The sequence below is a fragment of the Lithobates pipiens genome, unplaced genomic scaffold (genome assembly GCF_037356315.1).
Source record: "Lithobates pipiens isolate NorthernLeopardFrog02 unplaced genomic scaffold, aLitPip1_a1.2 Scaffold_8, whole genome shotgun sequence".
NCBI lineage: Eukaryota > Metazoa > Chordata > Amphibia > Anura > Ranidae > Lithobates > Lithobates pipiens.
Window position 1 is genome coordinate 469,939,084 of NW_027507903.1, and position 24,375 is coordinate 469,963,458.

General features: G+C 45.4%; 1 protein-coding gene across 1 annotated transcript in view; it reads right to left on the minus strand.

Annotated features, from left to right (window-relative positions):
• The window catches only part of SLC15A5 (solute carrier family 15 member 5), an 81,368-nt gene that overhangs the window by 9,341 nt on the left and 47,652 nt on the right, over positions 1-24,375 (minus strand). The window contains exons 5-8 of the mRNA XM_077468615.1: positions 21,186-21,372; positions 9,925-10,113; positions 9,680-9,811; positions 5,708-5,816 (exon numbers count right to left, since the gene is read on the minus strand). Coding sequence (XP_077324741.1) covers positions 5,708-5,816; positions 9,680-9,811; positions 9,925-10,113; positions 21,186-21,372 — 617 coding nt within the window. The remainder of the gene's footprint in view (positions 1-5,707; positions 5,817-9,679; positions 9,812-9,924; positions 10,114-21,185; positions 21,373-24,375) is intronic.

Here is a 24,375-nt window from a genome sequence, read left to right on the forward strand (position 1 = left end):
ACTATATTAAGTCGTCATGACTGCACAGGTCAACAATTTGTAAACTGTTATAATAGTTTAGCCTTACCTTAAAGTGTTACTAAACTCAGGACCCTACATTCGCTATATCTGGTCTCCCACAATACATAGAACATGGAAATGCAATTATTTTAATAAATATAAACTGCTAAATACCTTTTTCCATCAGCAGTATATAGCAGTTTTGTGACTTGTATCAGTGTCCGCTTAACCACTTGCCGACCGCCTCACGCCGATGTACGTCGGCAGAATGGCACGGGCAGGCATAAGCACGTACATGTACGTGCTTTGCCTCCCGCGGGTCGGGGGCCCGATCGGGCCCCCGCCCGGTGCCTGCGGCGGTCGGTTTTCGTTCGGGAGCGATCCCGGACGAGGGGACGGCCATTCATTCATGGCCACCCCCTCGCGATCGCTCCCGACGAATGGAAATCCCCGGTGACATCACTTCCTCTCCTGTAATGTAAACACAGGAGAGGAAGTGATGTATTCTCTCCTCCGTGTCGGTATTTTTCGTTCCGACACGGAGGAGAGCGGATCAGTGAGTTGCACCAACACATCCCACACACAGTAGAACATGCCAGGCACACTCACACCCCCCCTTTACCCCCCGATCACCCCCCCAATTACCCCTGCCCCCCAGTCACAGTGACACCAATGTCATTTTTTTTTTTTTTTTTGCATTGGTGTCATTTGTGACTGTAATAACTGTTAGGGCAGTTAGGGTTAGCCCCCTTTAGTTCTAATGTACCCCCCTAACCCCCCCAATAAAGGTTTAACCCCGTGATCACCCCCCGTCGCCAGTGTCACTAAGGCTGGGTTCACATTGCAGCGGTTTATGAGAACGAATGTGATTCGCACCGCACTGCAGTGCAAATCACATCCGATCTCTGTGCGATTCGAGTTCAGCCATTCGCCGCACCCGCCGCACCCGCCACACCCGCCGCACCCGCCGCAAATTCGCACGGGACCCTTTTTTTGGCCCGCAGCAGAATCGGATCGCATGGGTGTTCACACCATGCGATCCGAGTTTGCAGATCGCACTGCGATATGCGAACTGATCTGGGGGTGTCAGTAACATTTCACTGACACTCCCAGCAGTTCGCATAGGGCAGTGTGAACTGCCGCCGGGAGGCATGCGATGCGGGAACCCGCCGCGGATTCGCGGCGTTTCCGCATCGCTCCAGTGTGAACCCAGCCTAATAAGCGATCATTTTTCTGATCGCCGTATTAGTGTCACAGGTGACGCTAGTTAGGCAGGTAGGTATTTAGGTTCGCCGCAGCTTTTTATAGCGCTAGGGACCCCCATATACTACCGCATAAAGCCCCCTGATTGCCCCCTAGTTAACCCTTTCACCAGTGATCACCATATAACTGTTACAGGTGACGCTGGTTGGTTAGTTATTTTTTTATAGTTTCAGGGCACCCGCCATTTATTACCTAATAAAGGTTTAACCCCCTGATCACCCGGCAGGTGTCATTTGTGACTAATAACTGTTAGGGCAGTTAGGGTTAGCCCCCTTTAGTTCTAAGGTACCCCCCTAACCCCCCCAATAAAGGTTTAACCCCGTGATCACCCCCCGTCGCCAGTGTCACTAAGGCTGGGTTCACATTGCAGCGGTTTATGAGAACGGATGTGATTCGCACCGCACTGCAGTGCAAATCACATCCGATCTCTGTGCGATTCGAGTTCAGCTATACAGATAGTATGGCTGAATTCGTGTCGCACCCGCCGCACCCGCCGCAAACTCGCACGGGACCCTTTTTTTGGTCCGCAGCAGAATCGGATCGCATGGGTGTTCACACCATGCGATCCAAGTTTGCAGATCGCACTGCGATATGCGAACTGATCTGGGGGTGTCATTAACATTTCACTGACACTCCCAGCAGTTCGCATAGGGCAGTGTGAACTGCCGCCGGGAGGCATGCGATGCGGGAACCCGCCGCGCATTCGTGGCGTTCCCGCATCGCTCCAGTGTGAACCCAGCCTAATAAGCGATCGTTTTTCTGATCGCTGTATTAGTGTCACAGGTGACGCTAGTTAGGCAGGTAGGTATTTAGGTTCGCCGCAGCTTTTTATAGCGCCAGGGACCCCCATATACTACCGCATAAAGCCCCCTGATTGCCCCCTAGTTAACCCTTTCACCAGTGATCACCATATAACTGTTACAGGTGACGCTGGTTGGTTAGTTATTTTTTTATAGTTTCAGGGCACCCGCCATTTATTACCTAGTCTCACTAGTGTACCCCTAAATTTAGGGGTGTCTACTTTCTAAAATGGGGTCATTTGGGGGGGGGGGTTTGTGCCATCTTGGCATTTTATGGCCTTCAAAACTGTAACGCCCTTAGAAAGCCTGAAGGCGGTGCTTGGTTTTTGGGGCCCCGTACGCGGCTAGGCTCCCAAAAAGTCCCACATATGTGGTATCCCCGTACTCAGGAGAAGCAGCAGAATTTATTTTGGGGTGTCATTTCACATATGCCCATGGCATGCGTGAGCAATATATCATTTAGTGACAACTTTGTGAAAAAAAAAAAAAGTTTGTAATTTTCCCGCAACTTGTGGCAAAATATAAAATATTCCATGGACTCAACATGCCTCTCAGCAAATAGCTTGGGGTGTCTACTTTCTAAAATGGGGTCATTTGTGGGGGTTTTGTGCCATCTTGGCATTTTATGGCCTTCAAAACTGTAATAGGTAGTGAGAAGTGAACTCAAAAAATTACGCCCTTAGAAAGCCTGAAGGCGGTGCTTGGTTTTCGGGGCCCCGTACGCGGCTAGGCTCCCAAAAAGTCCCACATATGTGGTATCCCCGTACTCAGGAGAAGCAGCAGAATTTATTTTGGGGTGTCATTTCACATATGCCCATGGCATGCATGAGCAATATATCATTTAGTGACAACTTTGTGAAAAAAAAAAAAAAAAAAAAAAGTTTGTAATTTTCCCGCAACTTGTGGCAAAATATAAAATATTCCATGGACTCAACATGCCTCTCAGCAAATAGCTTGGGGTGTCTACTTTCTAAAATGGGGTCATTTGTGGGGGTTTTGTGCCATCTTGGCATTTTATGGCCTTCAAAACTGTAATAGGTAGTGAGGCGTGAAATCAAAAATTTACGCCCTTAGAAAGCCTGAAGGCGGTGCTTGGTTTTCGGGGCCCTGTACGCGGCTAGGCTCCCAAAAAGTCCCACATATGTGGTATCCCCGTACTCAGGAGAAGCAGCAGAATTTATTTTGGGGTGTCATTTCACATACGCCCATAGCATGTGTGAGCAATATATCATTTAGTGACAACTTTGTGTAAAAAAAAAAAAAAAATTTTTTTTTTGTCATTATTCAATCGCTTGAGGCAAAAAAATAAAATATTCAATGGGCTCAACATGCCTCTTATCAATTTCCTTAGGGGGTCTACTTTCCAAAATGGGGTCATTTGGGGGGGTTTTGTACTGCCCTGTCATTTTAGCACCTCAAGAAATGAGATAGACAGTCGTAAACTAAAAGCTGCGTAAATTCCAGAAAACGTACCTTAGTTTGTAGATGTGACAACTTTTGCGCAAACCAATAAATATACAATTATTGACTTTTTTTTTACCAAAGACATGTGGCTGAATACATTTTGGCCTAAATGTATGACTAAAATTGAGTTTATTGGATTTTTCTAATAACAAAAAGTAGAAAATATCATTTTTTTTCAAAATTTGCGGTCTTTTTACGTTTATATCGCAAAAAATAAAAATCGCAGAGGCAATCAAATACCATCAAAAGAAAGCTCTATTTGTGGGAAGAAAAGGACGCAAATTTTGTTTGGGTACAACATTGCATGACCGCGCAATTACCAGTTAAAGCAGCGCAGTGCCAAAGTGTAAAAAGACCTCTGGTCATTTACCAGCAAAATGGTCCGGTCTGAAAGTGGTTAAAGTGGTTGTAAACCCTTACAAACCACTTTGACCTACAGGTAAGCCCAGATTAAGGCTTACCTGTAGGTCCAAGAAATATCTCCTAAACCTATACGGTTTAGGAGATATTTACCTGAAGACAGCCACCGCTGTCTACGGCGCATGCGATATGCCGCGAGTGTCGGCTCCCATGCGCATGCGCGGGAGTGACATCATCGCTGCTCCGGCGAATCACAGCTCCGGAGCAGCGAGATCCACCAAGCAGATGGATGCTCGGAACTACAGGGGACAGCGGTGACTTCGCTGGCTCCTGTGTCAAGTAAGTGACACATAATGGACTACTATGCGATGCATAGTAGTCCATTATGCTTTACCTTTGGAGGGAGACAAAGAGGAAGTAAACCCATCAGGGTTTACTTCCCCTTTAAAGCTTGTAGGAGGAGTTTTCATCCCAAGAAAATAAATAAACTCTCTAGCAATACACACCAAACTGAGCATGTGCAGCCTGACTACTAATGTTCTGTTCTACCAGGAGATGGGTTGGAGTCAGTTAAAAAGGGGAGGAACAGAGAAGACAGGATCACACAGCCTTTATACACAATGCAGAGGATTAACCCCTTAGGTTCCACAGTGAGTATAACAAGCATCCTTTACTGTATACACACACTGATTTTATTGTTGTGGGTTTAGTACCACTTATGCCGTGTACACACGACCGGACTTTTCGATGGACTAGGTCCGACGGTTTTCCCGAAGGACTCTTGGCGGAGGTCCAAGGGACTTTCTGAACGAAACGGACTTGGCCACACACGACCGGACTAAGTCCGCTTATTTTGAATGTGATGACGTAAACGGGACTAAACAAGGAAGTTCAATAGCCAGTAGCCAATAGCTGCCCTTGCATCATATTCGGTCCGTCGGACTAGCACACAGACGAACGGTTTTCCCGATTTTTAGTCCGTCGGATAGATTTGAAACATGTTTTATTTCTATGTCCGTCCAACTTTTGGGGAAAAAAAGTCCACTGTAGCCCACACACGATCGGATTGTTCGAAGGAATTCCAGTCCGCTGAGCCAAGTCTGCCGGAAAGTCCGGTCGTGTGTACGTGGCATAAAAGGAGTGCCTCATTTTTTTGCGTTATTTTCTTGCATTTTCTCTCTGCACTGAAGTGTCAGACAGTAAGGTTGTTTTATCTGAGCTCAGCGCTGCAAATAGATTGTCATATAAAAAAGGTCCTACCTGGATTACATAAATGAAAAAAAAAAAGCTTTGTTAATGGACAGTTTTAATTTCTCCAGAAGCTCACACAGAATGTATATTATCAGGCAGAAGACAGGATGGCCTCTAAGAGGTCCTTACTGATTGATACCATGCTGATAGAGAGAGAAGTGAATAACAGCAAACACACAAATCCCTGAGGATGTACTTTTTATATAGAATTATATTATTGCAAATGTCCATTGCCATCTGGCTCTCTTTATCTCAAAAATTAAACAGACCAGAACAAACACTTGTGGAAATCACAGATTAGATTACACATGACCAATAAAGGAGTTGTGGAATAAATCATGAACTCATTGACCTGTAACACCACAACACCTAGAAAACCACAAGTTGCAAAAGGTTACTGTTTAGGGAAGAATGCAAGAGGAGGAAAGTATATTACACTGTATAGGAAGATAAGCAGTTTATAGTGTAAGTGGGGTAGATAGGTGGCTTACAGTCTAGGGAAGGTTAATCACATGCAATGCAGAGGGAGATAGGTGATGTCAACCTTGCACAATGCTGGTTGGTGTTACCTGTGAGAAATATGCCAGAACAGCAAAGAATTTAGGAACGTTGCAGAGCCCAGCATAAAGAAGAATCTTTCCAGGTGACCGCCTGACAGAATTCCTGGGTACCAATCACCTGAGGACAGACACACCAATGTTATAGCACAGCAATTCACTGATGTCAGAGTCTGCAAAGGGGGGAACGGTGAGTAAGATCGCTTCAGGAAACTAAATCTAAATAAAAAACCCTACGGTAATGGAAGAGACCAAAAAATAATTATCAGAGGCAAAAGGTTTCCACTGATGCATGTTACCCATCCTACTGGGGCTTAATAACAGAGTAATTGGAAGAGCAGAGAGTGCTTAAATACAAGTATCTATACCAGGGGTGTCCAAACTTTTTTCAAAGAGGGCCAGATTCGATGAAGTGAACATGTGTGAGGGCCGACCATTTTGCCTGACATTCTTTGAACCATTAAAATTTGGTCATTCGAGCACTCATACCTGGCCCAACAAAAATTCTTGTGCCTTTGTCGCGCTCGTTTGCCCGACACACAGACGAATGCTCTGTTCTTTAGGGGTACCGTTAAGTCTTAATGGTACCCCACACATTGGAAACATGGGGTGCTTTTGGTGCAGCGCAATAAAAAAAAAAAAAAAGCTCTGGGACTTCTTTCCTTGCATTTTTGTGGGTATGGAAGCCCATTGAAATGCATGGGCTGCCCTACACACAGCATGCAGCCATGCAGATGTGAGCCAAGGGCTTATTGGAGGGGCAGTAAAACTACATGGTTAAGCTGTTTTTACCACCCCCAACTTCTCCCCCTTTAGCTGCAGAGGGAGCAGCTGGGGGTGTACACATGCTGTGGCTGCAGCTGGAGGTATGCTCAGGGTGAATGGGCCTGCACTGCAACTACCCCGCAACTGTGTGGACTGCACAGTTGCGGTATAGTGATGCTACATTTACGGGCTTAAAACAGGTGGTGAGGAGGCAACATAATGCCTCTTTACCACCTTTCAAATGCCTCTGAAAAGCGATCTGTATATGGATTGCTTTTCAGAGGAGCAGCAATCCTGGCTGCTATCACACACACAAGCACCACAAAAGCAGTTCTGATGGTACAAGAATGGGGGGGTCTGGATTAAAAGTAACACACATGCATACACATACACACAGACATACACACATACAGACACATGCATACACATACAGACACATTCATATACTTACATACATACAGACACATGCACACACACACATACAGACACATGCACACACGTACATACATACATACATACAGGCACATACATACATACAGACATACACGCACATACATACACGCACATACAGACATACATACACACACACACACACACACACACACACACACACATACATGCACACAGATACATACAGACACACATGCTGCACACACATACAGACACACATACATGCACACACATACAGACAGACATACACGCACATACATACAGACACACATGCACATGCGCATACATACAGACATACATGGACACACACACACATGCAATCATACATGCAAAGACACACACACACATGCACACACACACACAGACACACATGCACATACAGACACACATACACACACATACATACAGACAGACATGCACACACACACACATATAGACACACATGCACACACATGCACAGACACACATACATACAGACACACATACATACAGATACACATGCACACACACACATACACACATGCACACATACATACATACATACAGACACACATGCACACACATGCATACAGACAGACATGCACACACATACATACATACATACATACATACAGACATGCACACACACACACACATACAGACAGACATGCACACACACACACATACAGACAGACATGCACACACACACATACAGACACACATGCACACATACACATACAGACACACATGCACATACATACAGACACACATGCACATACATACAGACAGACATGCACACATATACATACAGACACACATGCACACATACAGACACACATGCACACACATACATACATACAGACACACATGCACACACACACACATACACATAAATAAAGCCTTTTTAAAACGAATCTAGCTTGTAGTACAGTACCTTTCCATTCCATTTCCTCATTCAGCCGGGTACTGCACTGTAGGGGGAAGCAGAGAGCACAGCACACTCCTCTGCACTTTACTTTCACTTTTGAAGCCGACGGAGCTTCACACAGTGCCGGGGATCGGCTCATTTGACAGCCCTGATCCCGCAGCACACCAGGCGGGCCGTTCAAAACCGGACTGCGGGCCGCGATTGGCCCGCGGGCCGGACTTTGGACATGCCTGATCTATACCTTTCCAATATTTTTCTTAAAGTAATATGTTACATAAATTTTCATAAAAATATGAGCAGAAAATAAAAACTGAACTTTTGCACATTTACCATATATAAATTGGGATGACCATACTACATAACATCGAATATAGATTCAGTAAATGAACCATACTGACTCTTAGACAAACTGCGGTCCTATGACGCTCCCCATTATATTTAATGAAGGTCCTGTTATCTTATTTAAACAGTCTAGCTTTATTTAAATCATATTTTAAGACCTTGATTGAATATACTGGGGCCTATTTTAGGATGACAATTTGTCTATAATTACATATGGAAGTTATTGTATGTATAAATTGTAAACTGCTCTTCCATTGACTCTATAAACAAGCCTCCAACAAGAGGGGCAAATGCATCAGGCAAACCAGTAGGGGGATTGTCCCTGGTACAGCATCATGACTGGGTAAAAATATTTTCCATACAATCCTGATGTAACACGGCCCCCTAGAGGACTGCTTAGAATTACCTGCTCATCTGCACAGCCATGACCTGGTGAACATTCCAACCCACCTGACACTCTGACAAACTAGAAATTATAATCTAGGGGCCTTCCTATCAGTAATGGCAATAAAGTCCACGTTGCAGATCTGATATTCTTCACCAGTATGTAGGAGCTTGTTAACTGTAATCCAATTAGGTGTAGTGGAAAACAGTAGGTTTCTTGTAGTGAGGAAGGCTAAAGATGTCTAAGCACAGTGTTCAAATAAATTCAGTGAAGTATTCCTAGAGTAGAGATGTCTGTGCAAAGTGTCCCAATGTAACTGTGACAAAGGATGGATAAAGGTTGGGCGATTTGCCCTCTTACCAATGACCCGACCACTACGATGTCTTCTGGACAGTAACTTGTGTAGCAACACTCCTGCAGTGGATCCGCTGTGTCAATCTCCCGATGTGAAGCTTGACATACCGACTGTCAGGCGACTCTAGTGTTGCTGGAAGGATGTCCGACATGGCAGAGCGAGGCCCCTCAGGTTATGGATTGGAAGGTGGTACTCCACGTCGTAGGCTGAAACCTCTCTCTCTCTAGGCACAGAGAGAGGTCAGTCTTGCATCAGGCCCAGGAGGAAGAGAAATTTGCGCAGGCTTTTTGCTTCTTCTATTGTTACTCCCAGCAATCTTCCCAATAGCAGTAAAAATCCCTGGTATATGTAGTCCGGCCCATAGTCAGGTACAGCTATTGACTGACAGGAGAACTACTCATCCCACAGTCCTTTTTGTTGAGCACACAGATATGATGCCACCTGATACACTGATCACTAGAGGGATAGGCGATACTTGGAAATACTGGAGGATATGGTGCTTTGCCATTGTAGTCCATATTGCTACACTGACAAAACACTCACAGTGTTTTATTATGTGATTTTTATTTACTAGAATTTCAAACTGTTATAAAAAAAATGACTAAAAAGGAAGAAATGGCTTAGGAAATTGCCCTAACTGCCCTGGAAAACCCTTGGAAATGCCCCAAAAGTGTCAGCTCTGTGCAAGTCCAGCCAAAGACCTCTAGAGGATGGCAGGGAGTCACTGGCTTCTAGAAGGCGGCAGGGAATCAGTTTTTGAGCTAACACCTGCCTACTTACCTCCAGATGATAAAAATGTGACTTCAACTAGCATCGCCCCTGCAAAGCAGCCGAGCGCCTGGAATAGAGTCATGACTGCCATGCAGATACCGCGGATACGTTTGGGTGCCAGGCCGAAGGTTATCACAGAACCTAAAGAGAATCATATCATTTTAGGGCCTTGCTGATCACATTACACAAACATCTCATCTTCTTTTCTGACAAATAGCAGATTTGCACAATCACAGATAACCAACACTACTTACAGGCTGGGGCCACCAGGGCTTCCGCCAGTCCCAGCAGGACATACTGAGGGGCCAATTGGAGGCAGGACATGGACGACACCAGTAAAACTTTCCCTGACAGCGTCTGCTCCACCATGGGGAACCACTTTCGATGGATCTCATAAACCCCAGCAACAAGCAGTGACATGGCGGCTCCAATCTGGCCAAAAACTAGATGGAAGATGAGTTTGTTATTAGGGCATAGGAATGGACAAATATGCACAAATCTCTTTAATGACTGAAGGCTGTATATAGACAGAGGTGACACCATAGTGGTGCCACAACTGTCACTGAAAAGAGATATTAGGATTACCATTACTGACCATTTCTAAGATATCAGAACTGTATATAGACACATCACAACTATCACTGTGCAGAGAATGCTAGACTGTATATACTGGTATATAGAGGTGACACTATAGTTTGGCACAACCATCACTGCGTGGTGATAACTAGATTGTATATAGATGGAGGTGACACCATAGTGCACCAGATCATCACTGGACAGACATAACCTGTATATAGATGGAGGTGACACCATCGTGCACCACAACCATCACTGCATAGAAATAACCACACTATATATAGATGGAGGTGACAACATAATGTGCCACAACCATTGCTATGCAGAGATAACCAAACTGTAAATACATAGTTACATAATTAGGCAGGTTGAAAAAAAGACAAGACAGGTTAAAAAAAAGTCCATTTGGTTCAACCAAAAATCATACAATCCTATATACGCAATTCTTCCCCCATAGTTGATCCAGAGGAAGGCAAAAACCCCCAGCAAAGCATGATCCAATTTGCTACAGCAGGGGAAAAAAATTCCTTCCCGATCCCCCTGAGAACCTGATTTTACCTGGATCAACTTTACCTATAAATGTTAGTACCTAGTTATATTATGTACAATCTCCATTCCAAAACAGTTGGGATTCTGTGTAAAATCTACATAAGAACAGAATTCGATGATCTGCAAATCTCATAAACGCATATTCTATTCACAACAGAAAATGGAAAACATAAAAATTTACCATTTTAAGAAACAAATAAGGTAATTTTAAAATTGCTGGCAGCAACACGTCTCAAAAAAGTTGGAACAGTGCCATGTTTACCATGGTTTAGCATCCCCTCTTCTTTTAACAATACCGAGGAGACCAGTTGCTGAGGTTTTAGGAAAGGAATGTTGTCCCATTCTTACCCAATATAGGATTCAAACTGATCAACAGTTATGGGTCTTCTTTGTCCTATTTTCGTTTTAATTTGCACCAAATATTTTAAATTGGTGAAAGGTCTGGACTGCAGGCAGGCCAGTTAAACACCCAGACTCTCTTTCTGTCATGTTGAAATATGCAAGGTCTTTCCTGAAAAAAGACATTGCCTGGATGGGAGCATATGCTTCTCTAAGGCTTGATTCACACTAATCGATTTTTGATGCATTTTGCAGAAATGCAAGGAAATTTTTTAACATGGGTTCCTATGGAACATGTTCGCATCAATGCATTTTAGTGCCTCTGCGTTTTTGGAAAGGGTTGGGGACCTTTTTTCCTGCAAAATGCAGCATTTTGCATGGGAATTCAATGGACCCGCATCCAAAACACAAGTACTGTAAAACGTTTTTACCACGATTTTGCCACGATTTGCTTTTTTAAATTTCTTTTTATTACACTATTACACTTAGCTGACTGCTAAGGAGAGGGCCGGGATGCTGGCCACATCCTTAGCAACCGATGAGTCATCAGCTGTCAGCTGACTTCCCGACTTGTCAAAAAATGTCTACTGTATTTTTTAAAACTACACTACACAACTTTTTATCCAGGTGAATGGGTAGGGGTACGATGTACCCCATACTCATTCACATAGGGTGGGGGGCCGGTATCTGGGGGCCCCCTTATTATCTCTGGTAAAAAAAAAAAAATAATCACAATAAGCGTATATTAATTGGTTTGCAAAAGTTATAGTCTACAAACTATGCTATTTATACTGGAATTTCGTATTTTTTCCATACTAGTAATGGCGGTTATAGTGGAACTATGAGGTGAACAATCTGATACTAACTGACACTGGTTGTGGACTGACTGACACCGACATCACCAGTGACTGTAATACAGGGATCAGTATGATTACTATGCACTGTAACTGTACTAATGACACTTGCTGGGAAGGGGTTAACATTTAGGGGCAATGAAAAGGGTTAAGTTTGTACCTAACAAGTGTAATGTGTGCAATATGTGCTGCTTTTACTAATAGATGTGGCGGATTTTTCTCCTTGCATTGCATTGCTGCTCTCTGTACAGAGCCCTGTGTTGTTAGTAAACACAGGGCTCTGTGCTGTGATTCACTAAGCGATCAGCAGGTCCTGGACTAAATTACTGTCAGGGACCGGATGACTGACTTATGTTGTACCAAATGACAGCACAGATTGGGCAGGTGTGCGGCGGAATGCCGGATCATGTACATGTATGTGATTTGGTCCAGTGGAGCCACCCATCGCAGTGGCGGCCCGTCCATTAGCAGTGCAGTGGCGCCGCCCCCTATTCTACACGTCCAGGGTCCAGCCCCATAATCTACATGGATTCCAATGAGGGTTTTTTTTTTATTAAGCACGTGATTAGAGCCAGGGGCTCTAATTGGCTTCAAAAAAGGATGGGCTTGAAGCACAGAGCACTGTGCCCTGAGCCCACCCAGTTGCGTGACAATAGCGAATGAATATTCGCCGTGATGCTGAGGAGACACATGGGAAGCCCAACCAATGGAGCAAGGGCACGGAGGAGACTGAGGGAAGAAGCCGCTGCCACTGTCTCTACATGTCAGTACAGGGGCAGCAAAGGGCGACCTGGGGGATGTGGGTGTGGTGCGTGGTGCAGGCTGGAGCATTGGGGGGCCAGGTACGTCTGCTGCCCCCCCCACCCCACCCGACTGATGGAGCACCAGCCACCACTGATCTGCAGTATATATATATATATATACCATGGGCAGGCCCTAAGCAGTTAAGCAATGTCCACACCACAAAAATACAATTTAAAAGCTTCATTGCTTGTACCAAACATTACACATAAACATGATGTCCCTCTGATGAGACCCAGCATTTAAAAACATAAAAAACAAAAACAAAAAAACTGTATTAGTACAGACAGCTGCTCTCAGTGTCTCACGGCAGTGGCTCCTGATGAAGTGGCCAATCCCACGACATGAATGGAGTGTTTCTCACACCAGTGCCTGACTTGACTTCTCTATACAGTGAACAGGTTTGGGATACACACTTTCATATACTCTTTCATTTACAGGTTTGACATATCTAAATGTGGACTTTTTCTTACTTGTAATGCACTTTTGGGTTTATTATCATAGTACTTCCTTTTTGCACTAACTTTTATAATTTGGGTATATATAGATCTATAGACCATATTTTTCTTGCATAAGAGGAATACAAACTGATTTATGAATTAACCTGTTCCATTCAGTGCTTCATTTTAATGATAACAATTTATTACGGATTGGTAGTATTGTTTAGGATTTTAATTGTGGGTTTCATTCAGGGGACATCATACATACAGTATGTCTAATGTCTGGTATTTGTGATAAAATTTGTTTCCTCAATGGTTTCTAACCCCTGCGACAATTATACCCCTGCCGCAGAGGTTAGGGGTTAAAGCAGGTGGTAAGGAGGGCATACAATAAGGACCCTTTCACACTGGGGCGGGGGTGGCATCAGCGGTAAAGCGAGGCTATTTTTGGCGCCGCTTTACCGTAGTTTTAGCAGTGCTATTCGGCCATTAGCGGAGCGGTTTTAACTCCTGCTAGTGGCCGCGAAAGGGTTAAAAACCACCGCAAAGCGCTGGTACAGCATCGCTATGCCGGCGGTATAGCCGCGCTGCCCCACTGATTTCAATGGCCAGGAGCAGTGAAGGAGCGGTGTATACACCGCTCCTTCACCGCTCCAAAGATGCTGTTAGCAGGACTTTTTTTGGCATCCTGCCAGCGCACCGCTCCAATGTGAAAGCCCTCGGGGGAGACACAGCAGCGGCTGTTTCATGGCACTTTGCAGGCATCATTTTTAGCGCTGTAGCGCCTGCAAAGCGCCCCAGTGTGAAAGGGGTCTTAGGGTTGCCACCTTTTCATCAAGACAAACCTGAACACTTTAGCGGCGCACATACATTTTTTTTTATAGTATAAACTATACATATATTTTGCTATTAAATAACATTTCTAATCATATGAAGTTAATAACAAGAGTCTCCATTTACATCTAAACTCACAGAGTTCCCTTTCACTGTAAGCGGGTGACTCTGCAGACTCTGATATAAGGGATAACTCTGGGGACTCTAACATGAGGGATGCTCTGGGGACCCTGATTTAAGGGGAAACACTGAGAACTCTGATGTACGGAGAGGACTTTGATGTAAGGGGGAACACTGTGGCCTCTGGTGTAATGGGGAACTGTGATGTAAGGGGAACTCTGATAACCCCGATTTACCTTAGTGTACTCACTGAGAGGCAGGAGAGAGAAGGTGGAAGGGGGGAGACTTCAGTCACAGACAGGAATGGATGGTGAGCTCACTCACCCCTTGGCAGTCAGCACCTCTCATTCAGATGTATCTGAGGCTGCTGGACTTCAAATTTACGGCCCCCACTTTCCTTTTCTGAGGCACAGCACTGGGGATTGGAGTGTGAGCAGACACAGAGGGGTAGGTATAGATCAAGCCCTCTCTCCGCTCCAGTCTGTGTGTTTGTTTGCGGGGGATTGTTAGTGCTGGCTTTGGGCAGCATGGAAGAGAGTGTAACAGACACGCTCAGCTTAGACAACTGCAGCCAGCAGCCCTGCTGGGAGGCCATAGTCTAGTCTGAATAATATGTCCGGGTTTCAGGCAGCCTGAAACCTGGACGCATGATTCCAAACCCAAACTGTCCAGGTGAATTCCAGAGAGGTGGCAACACTAGATACAATGACTCACCACCTGTGTAATGCTCACTGAAGAGCGGCCCAAGGTGTAAACGAACTTGTATTGTTTTAGAGGGTTTTTTTTTTTGTGTGTCTGGCATTTTATGTTGGTATTCCCCCCACCCCCTTTCTGCACACCCTGTGATGTATATTGGTTTCTTTTTATCCCTATCTATAGATGGCAATACCAAAATATATTCTTGGTTTATTACCCAGTTGGTAAGAATTGTAGATGTAGGTGTAATAACAACGCACACCTCAGGGCACCTGTCTGAACTCATGCCATAGCCCTCAGCAACCAATCAGCTTCTATCTTTTTTCAGTGCAGCCTAGAATATGAACATTTACATACTTACATGGTTAGTAGGGTTGAAGACACAAGTCCATCTAGCTGAACCAATAAATGGAAATAAAAAAAAAAAATCATACAATCCTATATGCACAATACTACAGTATACCCACAGTTGATCCAGAGGAAGGCAAAAAACTTCAGCAAAGCATGATCCAATTTGCTCCAATAGGGGGAAAAAATCCTTCCTGGTACCCCAAGAGGCAATCGGATATTACATGAATCAACTTTACCTAGAAATGTTAGTAACTAGCTGGCCAAAACCAGCCCTTGAGGGAGTCTATTCTATTTTCACAGCTTTTACTGTGAAGAGACCTTTCTGTATTTGAAGATTAAAACAGTTTTCCTCCAGACATAAAGAGTGCCTCCTTGTCCACTGTGATGCATTTAAACTCCAAGAGAGAATAAATTCAGTTCCCCTAATCCAGGCATATGCAATTAGCGGACCTCCAGCTGTTGCAGAACTACAAGTCCCATGAGGCATAGCAAGACTCTGACAGAGATAAGCATGGCACCCAGAGGCAGAGGCATCATGGGACTTGTAGTTTTGCAACATCTGGAGGTCCGCTAATTGCATATCCCTGCTCTAATCTTTCTGCATAGCTGAGGTCGTCTATGCCTCTTATCAGTTTGGTTGCCCTTCTCTCTACTTTCACCAGTTCCCCGATATCCTTTTTGTGAACTGGTGCCAAAAACTAAACTGCATATTCCAGATGAGGTCTTACTAATGATTTGTACAGGGGTAAAATTATATCTTTCTCTCTGGAGTCCGTACCTCTCTTAATACAAGAAACTCCAGCTTGCTTTGGACACTGCAGCTTGGCATTGTATGCTATTATTAAATAAAGATCCTGTTCCTTTAAAGCATGTTATACAGCACAGTGCTTGTGCTGTGTAATTTGGCCCCCTGTATCACCTTAAATACCTGGCTGATCCTGCCAGTTTCTACCCTCCCCTCTGTACGCTGACCACAACATATCAGAGCTGCTGAGCCCTGACACCGCTGTTATCATACGTGCCTCTATCATTCTCTGCTATCTGCAGCTCTCCTGTCTCCCTCTCTCCTTCTCCTCCCCCTCCCTGCCTGTCATCTCTCACTATCGCTGATCTGCTCCTCTCCCCATTGCTTTAAAACAAACTGATCTGTATACCATCCCCTCTGTCACATAAAAAGCTGTGTCCTAATGCTTATGCTTTATAAAAAATAAAAAAAAAGATTTCTACTTGTTTTAACAGCGTGTCCCAGCGATCACATGACTCCAGGCTCTCTGCTCCTCTCCTCCCCTCCTCCCTGGCTGATGTCAGCAGGGGAATCTTGGCCCTGCCCACTGGAGATACCTGTACCAGCTTAAATAAAATTTGTCATTGACACTTTTTTTTTATTTCCCCAGGGAAAAAGAGACTGCCCTGGAGAGATGGAGACATACTAAAAAAAATTCCAGGTCTTCCCTCCACAATCAAACACTGTTACATTAATGGATCAATGACCCTGGAAGGAGCCAAAGAAAATTAACTTGGTCCCCCTTACCTGTTTAGAGGCTGCCCACCCTGTTTCCAGTCCCAGTAGCACACTGACAAACTCAGGCTCCAGTCTAGCGGTATATTTAAGGTTTATTGTAGGTTTCAGTCATACATGCAGGGAGGAGGGTTGAGGGTGCAGGATACCCAAGGCACTCACAAATCTTGAAGGACAGCTTCCTGACTACCTTGTTCCAGCTGTAACAGGGTGTAGGGTGTCTTTAGCGCAAGGCAAATAGGGCAGTTGCCCAGGGCCCAATCATTGATTGGGGGCCCAAAGCAGCTGCCAATTGAGCCCATGCTGCTGCCCGCCGGAGTTCCGCCACTTGTTGGACGCTCACTACTGTCAGTTGTATATACAGAAGCGTTGCTTCTGTATATACAAGTGCCAGCACTTCTCTGTCGGTGGCCATGCAGATCCCTCTTCTCTACACATCAATCTCTATGAGAGATGAAGTGGGAGGGGGAGGGGGGATGTGGAATGTACACAAACAGAAGCTCCTCGTGAAGCCAGCAGCCTGCACGGACATTCTGTGAGTTTAGCTGCTTTCTGTGAGGTTTTCTAGATACTGGGAGAGGATCTGGGGAGGAAGAAAAGCTCTTCACTGGAAGGGGGGATGGCGGGAGAGACGGGGGGGTGAGCTCTGAACTGGAATCTGGGGGGAGAGCTTTGTACTTAGGGGGATGGAGAACTTGGATATGCATAGCCCTCAACCCTGCACGCCATACAAAGTTTAGCCCTCAACCCTGCACTTTGCACCTAGTGCACCCCTCAACCTCGCATTCCATACGTAGCACACCTCTCAACTTCGCATTCTATACAAAGTTTGCCCCTCAACCCTGCACTTTGCACATAGCTCACCACTCAACTCTGCATTCCATACATAGGGTACCCCTCAACCCTGCATTCCTTACATAGCACACCCCTCAACCCTGCATTCCATATGTAGGGCACCCCTTAATCCTGCATTTATTACATCATGCACCCCTCCACTCTTTACTTTGCACATCACACACCCCTCAGCCCTGCATTTCTTATTTAGCACACCCCTCAACCCTGCATTCATTACATAATGCACCCCTCAACCCTGCATTCCTTATGTAGAACACCCCTCAACTCTGCACTTTGCATATCACACATTCTTCAACCCTGCATTCCGTACGTAACACACCTCTTAACCCTGCACTCTGCAGGTAGTGCAACCCTCAACCCTACACTTTTGTGAATAACGCAACCCTTCAGTCCTACACTCTGTAAATAACGCACCTCTCAACAGGGCTGTCTTAAAAGGTGGGCACACCTGGGCACTGCCCAGGGGCCCCAGCTGCATGGGGGGCCCTGCACTTTCCCAAAAACATCTGGTCCTTGAGCCCATGCTGCCTCGAAATTAGGGGCCCTGTGATGGCACTGAGAGTGATGGATACACAGGGGAGGCAGGCTGTCAGCGGTGCGCCATGCTGTGCAGAACGATACCTGTTATTTCACAGCTAGCAGGGAGAGGCAGGGCCAGAGCACCAGTGATGCCCTGACCCCGCTCCATGCAGCTTAAATACTCGGGACTTGAAGGCTGCGGGGTAGGACCTGGAGTGGGAGCTGCTGAGTCGGCAGCACTGAGAGCCCACCTGCGGAAGTAACATTGTGGATGATATCATGATGAGCCCAGCTTTCCAGAAATGCTTGCACCTAAGGTCTTGGAATGCCTGGAGAGTTGCTCCCTCCACTGCCTGCCTGATTGGTATAGGTGAGTCCAGTGCTGGAGGTGGGCACATGGCGAAAAGTTTACATGCACTGTATCTCCACTAGAAAAGGGGGTACTACATGAATGGAATAATGGTGCTAGGTGATATTAAGGGTGTATGGGGGGAAAACAATGCTTGGTGTAGCTTGGGTGGCTATGGTGCTAGAGGTATCAGGGATGTAGAAAGGCCACAGTGTAGGGGTATCAGGGATGTAGAGAGGCCACAGTGTAGGGGGTATCAGGGATGTAGAGAGGCCACAGTGTAGGGGGTATCAGGGATGTAGTGGGGTCACAATACAAGGGGTATCTAATGGTATATGGTAACAGTGCTGGGGGAATATCTGGCATGTAGAGGGGTCAGAGTGCTGGGGGTGATATCTAGGGTGTAGAGGGGTCAGAGTGCTGGGGGGATATCTGGGTGTAGAGGGGTCCGAGTGCTGGGGGGATTTCTGGGGTGTAGAGGGGTCCAAGTGCTGGGAGGATATCAGGGATGTAGAGGGGTAAGAGTACTAGGGGCTATCTGGGGCGTAGAGGGGCCAGAGTGCTAGGGGATATCTGGGGTGTAGAGGGCCATAGTGCTGGGAAGGCATCAATCTAGCAGATATATTATATGCACAGGACAGCTTTGTTACTTTATGTATGTAGTATTTTCCCACTGTTTCTTTGCTGTACAGGATGATTGTTCATGTAGTTAATGCGGAGTTCCACCCAAGTTCTGCTTGTCTGCCTCCTACCTACTTGATGTCCGTTTACCTGTGCTGTCTCTATTGTAGGGGCCCCAGAGCATTACTTTGCCCATTGGCCCATGATGCTATGAAGATGGCCCTGCCTCTCAACCCTACACTCTGTGAATAATGCAAACCTAAATCCTACGCTCTGTAAATAACACACCCCTCAACCCTGCACACTTTATGTAGCTCACCCCTCAATCCTGCACTCTTTATGTAACTCACCCCTCAACCCTGCAGTCTGCACACAGCTCACCCCTCAACCACGCAGTCTGTACATAGTTCACCCCTTAAGCGTGCACTCTGTACATAGCTCAACCCGGCAGCCTGTACGAAGCTCACTCCTCAACCATGTACATAATGCACTCTTCAACCCTGTACTCTATGTAATGCACTCCAAAACCCTGCATTCTGTATATAGTGCACTCCTGAAATCCTGGTTTATAATGCCTCACTGTTAGTGCAGTTTAGCCACACTCACAATTTGATGCAGAGGTAATGATGTGCAGTAACCTCTAGCAACCAGTCAGTGAACAGTAATGATCTGCTGTAATCTCTAGCAACCAGTGAGCAATTATGATGTGCATTAATCTCTAGCAACCAATCAGTTAGCAGCAATGATGTGCAGTAACCTCTAGCAGTCAATCAGTGAGCAGTAATGGTGTGCAGTAACCTCTAGCAACCAATCAGTGAGCGGTAAGGATGTGCATTAACCTCTAACAACCAATCAGCAAGCAGAAATAATGTGATTTAGCTTCTAGCAACCAGCCAGTGAGTGGCAATGATATGCTGCAAGCTCTGGCAACCAATTGCAATCGCTGTCTGATCTGCTGCAGTAAACTGATTTTGAGTCTAGCTGCTATTTAATGTATATCTCAGAATGTGTGTGTGTGTGGGGGGGGGGGGGGGGGGGTTGGACCAAAGAAAATGTTTGCACAGGATCCACACAATATTAAAGACGGCCCTGAGAACTACAAAATAACAGCCACAAAGTAGGTTGGTTCTTGTAGTTGATGATGTGACCGTGTGGACCGCGCTCTTTTCAAAATATGACAGCTTGAACAAGGAACTTCTGCCCGTACTGCTGTTACAGGGAAACAGGGTATCGACAAGGGGCTGTAGCAGTAGGAATTTTTTAAATGTTCTGCTCTAAAAAAGGAGTGGAACATGTAACATGTTTCCAAAGGTGAACTTATCATTTAGATTGTTCCAACCTTTTAACTTCAGGCCAAACAACATTTTAATATTTGGATGGACTTGTTTGTAAGCAGAAATATTCTTATGTTCATCTGTTTATGTGTGGAACTAGCATACATCATAATAATAACGGGCATTTTTAAAAAGCAACAAATGAAATTTTCACCAGGCATTCACTGGCAGTGAATGAATTACTAATTTAAAACATGTGCAAATTGGTGATTAACTTGGAGTGACTGGTTAGTGAATGTCTGTTTCACTGTTTAATAATTTTGTGCCAATTATGTGCCTGTGTTACCGCAGATAAGCCTTAGGCCGCGTACACACGCGGGGACTGTTCGCTGAAACTGTCCGCTGAAACCAAGTTTCAGCGGACAGTCCGCTCGTGTGTGGGCTTTCAGCGGACAGTTTCAGCGAACAGTCCGCTGAACAAGGTTTTTCGGAAATTCCGAAAAACTGTCCGCTGAAACCTTGTTTCAGCGGACAGTCCCCGCGTGTGTAGGCTTGTTCGTCAAACAAAGTTGCGCGCATGCTCAGAAAGGATTTTCACGCCGAAAGTTATAATGCAGTGTATAGGACGTCGTATTTTTCGTCCCGTCGTACGTGCCATTCACGTCATCGCGCACGGTTTCAGCAAACTGTTCGTCCGTCGTGTGTGGCCATGTCCGTCCATGCTAATTTTGAGCGGACTGTTTGCCGAAACTGTTTGACGGACAAAGTTGGGCGAACAGTCCCCGCGTGTGTACGCGGCCTGAGTGTATTTTCCTTACCAATTGATGTCGAAGGCCGAAGTCCACATCCACGTCTGGAAGACAGATATGCATTGGCACTCTCTAGACAGGGGGCCATTATTATCAGGGGGATAATGCTAACAATTTTCATTGCTGCGATTGGCAAAAGAATTCCGCTCACACTCAGGTTTGAATTCATTGATTGAATGAAAAATCCAGAAGGGACCTGCATAAAGGGAAACACAATCGTTACCTAGGGGAACGCAAACAAATCACACACCAAGTGATATTACTAGCTATGTATTGGGGGCAGGAAGAATTCAATCATTTCCAGTAATCAATCATCTGACAGTGTCAGCTCTTCCTAAAACCAGGTATTGCTCTATTGATCACTTCCCCAAATTGGGACAAAGATAAGCTCCGTCTAGAGAAATCTGTTTCCTGGACTTCTGATGTTTTTTTTTTCTTTTTTATGAAAAAGTTGCAGATATTTTAGCAGATATGATGTATTATATTCACCAGAGGGAGGTGCAAAAACCATACCTTGTGGGGCCTATTTTGTTTTTGCACCAATCTGTCAATCTATTTCCACCCATCATTAAAACTTCAACAGGCTAATGTTTGGTGGAGGGAAAAACATTCTACTGATAGACCCAAAGGAATAAAATTGACAGAGGGCCACATGACAGAGAGGAGGAATATTCCCAAGAAAGAGTTTAAATGTAAGAGTACAGTGTATGTGCAAAAAGCCTTACCTGAATGGAGGTTGACGGTCAAGTGGTTGGGAGAACTGGCATGGGTAGAAGCTGTGGTGATTGCTGGTAGATAATTCCCAATGCATGAATGAAAGCAAAAATTTGACTTAACTTTTCTCCCCCATTTGCTGTATCTTAACTAGGTCAGATCATAGGGAGATTTGGCACAGCAGCTTGGTGGGTAGGGGATCTTTGCGTGTCTGTGAAAAATAGTTGTATAGCACCCTCTAGTTTGTTAGAATAGGCTGTACATAGTTTGGTCTGTAGTGTAGGGAAATTTAAGAGCCAGGCTGGGTTGAACTTGGGTCAGGTTGAGTGACTCAGGGAGGCTGGATAACTCACCAGGCAGCACCTCTGGTACCTCCCCATACTTGCTGGAGCCTTGGGGAAGCTTCCAGAAGAATGGAAGGGAGGTTAGGAGGAGCTGCCTGGAGTATTAAGGAGGGCCCCAGCCAATCCACAGCAAATGGGCTGGCAGGAGGGAGAGCCTTCTTAAATACTCAGGGTAAGGTCAGCAGGGGCAGTGTGGAGTTCAGGTGGAAGCTGGAGATGGAGTGCTGTGGAGGCTGTCATGGCCCTTGAGATTAGCCCCCTAGTCTGGGGAGGGGGGGGGGGGTGACCTTGTGTCTGGGGCCCAGGTGCTGGGGGGATCCTCTCAACACACATGGAGGAGTCCTGTCCAGAGGCATGGGGCAAGAGCGAGAACAGCAGGAGCCAGCTAGCACGTCTCGGAGATCTCCAAGAAGAAGTATGACAGTCTGGGAGGACTGTGGGAAGTAGCCAGGAGGGCTAGTGAAATAGGCAGCTGCAGTCAGGTGGGTTGTTCCTGGGATCAGTAGCCACAGGAATGTAGCTGCACACTGGACTTTTTCTACACACCAAAGGGGCCTGCGGTCCCTGCAGTCCCTGCCTGTTAAGGAGTTTTTCTTGATCTGGCTGAGTACCTTGCCAGGTTCATCAAACAGTGTTCCAGCTGGGTCTGAGTTGTTTCTGCGAGCAAGTGATGTGGTGGAGAAATACGAGTGTATACAGAGAGTGTATATAGTTGAAGTGTCCCTGAACAGGTTTGTTCCAGTCAAGTTGGCATCCCATAAATAGCCCATCCCCATCCAAGTTTATTAATCCCTAATAAAAAACAAAGCTGCTGGACTGTTTCCTGTCTCAAGTGAGCCTGTGGAAATTCGGTGTGCTTGGCTGTGCAGGGTGGGGGATCCCTATTCTCCTACAGGGGATGCAATACAGTTGAAAAACATTGGATCTATATAGCGCTATGGTTCTTCCCCTTTTTGTATTGGTTTTCTTTACCAGGATTTAGTATTTTGGGAAGGCAGAATATGGTAAATTTGGAGCTGTATTTGGGCTAGTGGGGTGCAACTGGGACAGTGTTGGACCATAGACCAGCCTTTAGGCTAGCAGACACCAACAACCCCCTCTTAGAATCCAACAGTTGTCATGTTATTTGCTGGTATGGAAATCGAGTTTTGGATATTTTCTAAATTGTTAATGGATTCATTGTGCTTAAATAAAGGGCTGCTGTGACCATTTCAAACCCATGTTGTGTAGCCGTTGTATTTATTGGGATTCGTTGAGAAATTGATAAATTCAGCAGTCATGACTTTTATAACTAGCCTCGTATATTAAGAACCGGCCACCTGTGCTGGAATATGCCAGTTGCAGGACCCATGTAGTCATAGTCTTATCTGAAATATCCAGTTAAACCTCCGCAGACACTACTTTGCTCATTTATTTTCACAGGCATTTTACAATTTCAGTGCTGTAAAACTCTGAAATGCACCAAAGAATTTACACAAAAATGAAAATCTTTATAAAAAAACAAATGTGTGCTGTGGGACACTAGCGATGAGGAAATGGTGGGAAAACAGAGATGCGTGATTTTCGAATGTCACTGCAATCATAATTTCCTGCTGCTTACCTCACTCATTTACCCCAATATCACCGTGGCTCACTCACCTTCTTTGAGAACTCCACAGCTCACTCACCTTCTTTGATATCACAAAAAAAGAGCATAAAGCTCACAGAATAGGAAAAGATTCCCTAAGATTTAGTGGGAACAGTAGGGACTATTGCGGTATCAGATGACATTCAAAGAATAAGAGTTAGAATTTAAAATTCAATGACGTTTTATTTTAAATTACTACACAAAGGTAGTAAAAAAGAAACATAAACATAAGCCAAGACAAATACATTGAAAATAATTGTTTATTATTTTCAATGTATTTGTCTTGGCTCCCCCCGGGCCTGCCCCTTACTCGTAGCGACCTGAGGAGTTTGTTCTCCCCCCCATGGGCGGACATGTGGTGACCATAGGTGGGATGTTTGCTTGGCTATTTGCACAAGCTACGCCCCCCTCACTCCATTGCGGACATCTAGTCTGGCGGGGAGGAGGAGCACGCACGGAGATGTGTGTTGCGCTGGTCACCTGACCCGGAAGTACTTCACCCCAGGTCAACGTA